General features: G+C 47.3%; 1 protein-coding gene across 1 annotated transcript; it reads left to right on the forward strand.

Annotated features, from left to right (window-relative positions):
• Nucleotides 1–253: 253 nt before the first annotated feature.
• GGS22DRAFT_171804 (Fe-S cluster assembly protein dre2) lies at nucleotides 254–2,123 on the forward strand. Its single transcript, XM_047962664.1, has 2 exons — nucleotides 254–1,440; nucleotides 1,497–2,123. The coding sequence occupies exons 1-2, from the start codon at nucleotides 708–710 to the stop codon at nucleotides 1,802–1,804; spliced, it is 1,041 nt and encodes a 346-aa protein (XP_047815597.1). The 5' UTR covers nucleotides 254–707; the 3' UTR covers nucleotides 1,805–2,123.
• The last annotated feature ends 663 nt before the right edge of the window (nucleotides 2,124–2,786 follow it).

Consider the following 2,786-nt stretch of genomic DNA (forward strand, 5'->3'; position numbering starts at 1 on the left):
ACATACATACCGTTAAAAAAGAGGTTGTTGCGGGAGTACAAGAAATTAGAAAGGTGCCCGTCATAGGTAGAAGAACATCAGGGAATTTCTTTGTCAAAGTTCTAGACCAATCAAAGTACTAAGTAGTCAAGGGTAGCAGACACCGTTAACCAATAAGGTTACAAGTAATACAATGTATCACATGGCATTAGTAAAGGCAGGTATCCTTGGGCATAAAGTTTCTTACAGTACGAGGAGATACTGTTGCGCCGCAATCGGATCTGATAACAATTGCGCGGAGAAACGTTCGTCATAATCAATAAATTTTCTAGTCTGTGAACAAGCGCTACTAATAGGCGGGCGGTAGGTACCACCTGGCACCTGGCAGTGAAAGCCCTTTACTAATGCTGTGTTACCAATACATACATCTCCGCTCCATTTCTTAGAACATCATAAATCTAATTTGTAATCCTAACCTACATTCATTCACCATTATCCTCTTTCACCGCCCATATACAACCGTCGGAACGGCGAAATTTGTGTTATAATATTGCAAGTTCTGTTTAAGAACTCTCCGTCCTCGTTGCCCCTCGTTTTTTTCAATTAGTGTTACCCCACAGAAAAAGATATCTCGTCAACTTCGCCGCCTTTCGAATTCATCAACGTGATAATCTTTTTTACCACAATTCTCGACTTTGGAGGCGCAACGAGCGCACGACACCTCCACTATGTCGCCCTCATTCGTCACTATTGACAATACGTCAGATTTCGATGTATTCCCGTCAAGCGTAACACAGAACGGCTCCTCCGATGCCCGAACACTTCTTCTGGCCCCGCCTTCCATCGCTAGCCACGAGGAGAAATTACGAGGTGTCCTAGCTGCCCATGATCGATCTGTTACCGACCTGCAGATGCTTGACCGCCTCTCAGCCGGCCTTGTTACTCTACCCGATGCTACCTACGATCTCATCCTAGTCTTGACCGATGCCGACGGCACACGATCCGAATCCATCCTCCTCCTCAACCGTGACGTTTTTGCCAAGATCGTACCGACACTTAAAGTGGGTGGCAAGATCCAAGCGCAGGATGGATCTCTAGCGCAGAACAGCCAAGCCCCTGATGCGCGAGAGGCATTACTCTCTGGATTAATGCCTGGGACTGACGGCTTCACAAAGCCTGATGATGGAGCTGCTACTGCCGTTCCCCTTAAGCTTGGATTTGGTAAGAACAAGAAGAGAAGTGCTGCTGGTCCTGCTACGAAGCAAGTCACCATTCACCAAACCAACGGCAAGGATACAAGCCTCAAAATGGTGCCCCCCGCTGTCCAACCGGTACCTGCTGGTGTCGGTTTCGTGGATTTCAGCAGCGACTTTGGCATTCCCGAGGACGAGGATGACGATGAGTTGATCGACGAAGATACCTTGTTGACAGAGGAAGACTTGAACAGGCCATTGGCAATTCGTAAGTAGTTTCTAGTATTGCTATTTTCACCAATCAAGTCCTAACTAGCATCCCAGCTGCGGAATGTGTACCCAAGGTTGGAAAGCGACGACGTGCTTGCAAGGACTGCACCTGTGGTCTTGCCCAGAGAATCGAGGCCGAGGACAAAGCCAAGAGAGAGCAAGCAGACGCGAAGCTCGAAGCCCTCAAGCTCACCTCCAACGACCTGAACGAACTCGACTTCACCGTTAAGGGCAAGGTTGGATCTTGCGGTAACTGTTCCCTAGGAGACGCCTTCCGCTGCGACGGATGTCCGTACATCGGATTACCAGCCTTCAAGCCCGGGGAGGAGGTACGACTGCTCAATAACGTTGTGCAGCTATAAACATGGGCACGGGGCATCGGGCGTTTTATTTTTCTTCGGTTCGGTCAACTTGGTCTTTGGGAACATATACCCGCCAAGCCACGTGGGGGGACACGGACTTGACAAAGCCAACCCCGTCGGAGCATTCTGCAAGTTGGGGCGGCGGCGGCGGTGGGAATTTGGCTCGCGTTACACGCATGAGGAAACCGGCGTTTTACTAGGTATCAAAAGCACTGGTGCGGATTACACGAGATGGTTCGGTAGAGCAATCATGGGATAATGCGGGTTCATAGGGCTAGGGCTGTGAATGATAGGTCATATTAAAATTGATTTCTGACTATGCTTGCGTTTTTGGATGTGTGATGTTTGCCTTTGGTGATAGGTCGGGTTTGTGTGGGTTGGTTACTCATGCCATGTTGTGCCACCTCTCCTTTTTAATACTCTTTCAGATAATGTCACTTTGAGGACTAGACAGCTTGCAAAGACCATCGCCATCTGGAAATGGTTTATGGGACTTTCTGAGGAGACCTATTGATATCTGGAATCATATTCCTATCGTTGCTGCTTGTAGTAGGTACAGAGTAAGCATGCAGACACCACATTAAATAACAATATCGTGTTATTTAGTAAAACCAACCATATAAGTGTAAATATTATATCTGAAGATGTGATCTATAGTAAATCGAAGGGATTATCGTACGTAAGGAACAGGATATAAACTAGCTGCCTGCTAGGTAGGTAGGTATATAATTAGGTAAGAAACAGGTCGCTTTCTGATCATCGAGTTACTCCATCACAGCTGCATATCCGCTGCTTAACATAATCCCGCCTATAAAATGAACGAGATACCGAAGAGCTCATCTCACACATTTCTAACCCCCAACTCCCCTTATAAGGATATGATCCCGAGTCTGGTTACGTCCTATATCCTCCGCAACGACCACCTAGATAACCGGGACATTACTAACCTCACAAGTACGGGTAGCCAATACACAACATAGAT

Source organism: Annulohypoxylon maeteangense (genome assembly GCF_022496945.1).
Source record: "Annulohypoxylon maeteangense strain CBS 123835 unplaced genomic scaffold GGS22scaffold_18, whole genome shotgun sequence".
Classification (NCBI taxonomy): Eukaryota; Fungi; Ascomycota; class Sordariomycetes; order Xylariales; family Hypoxylaceae; genus Annulohypoxylon; species Annulohypoxylon maeteangense.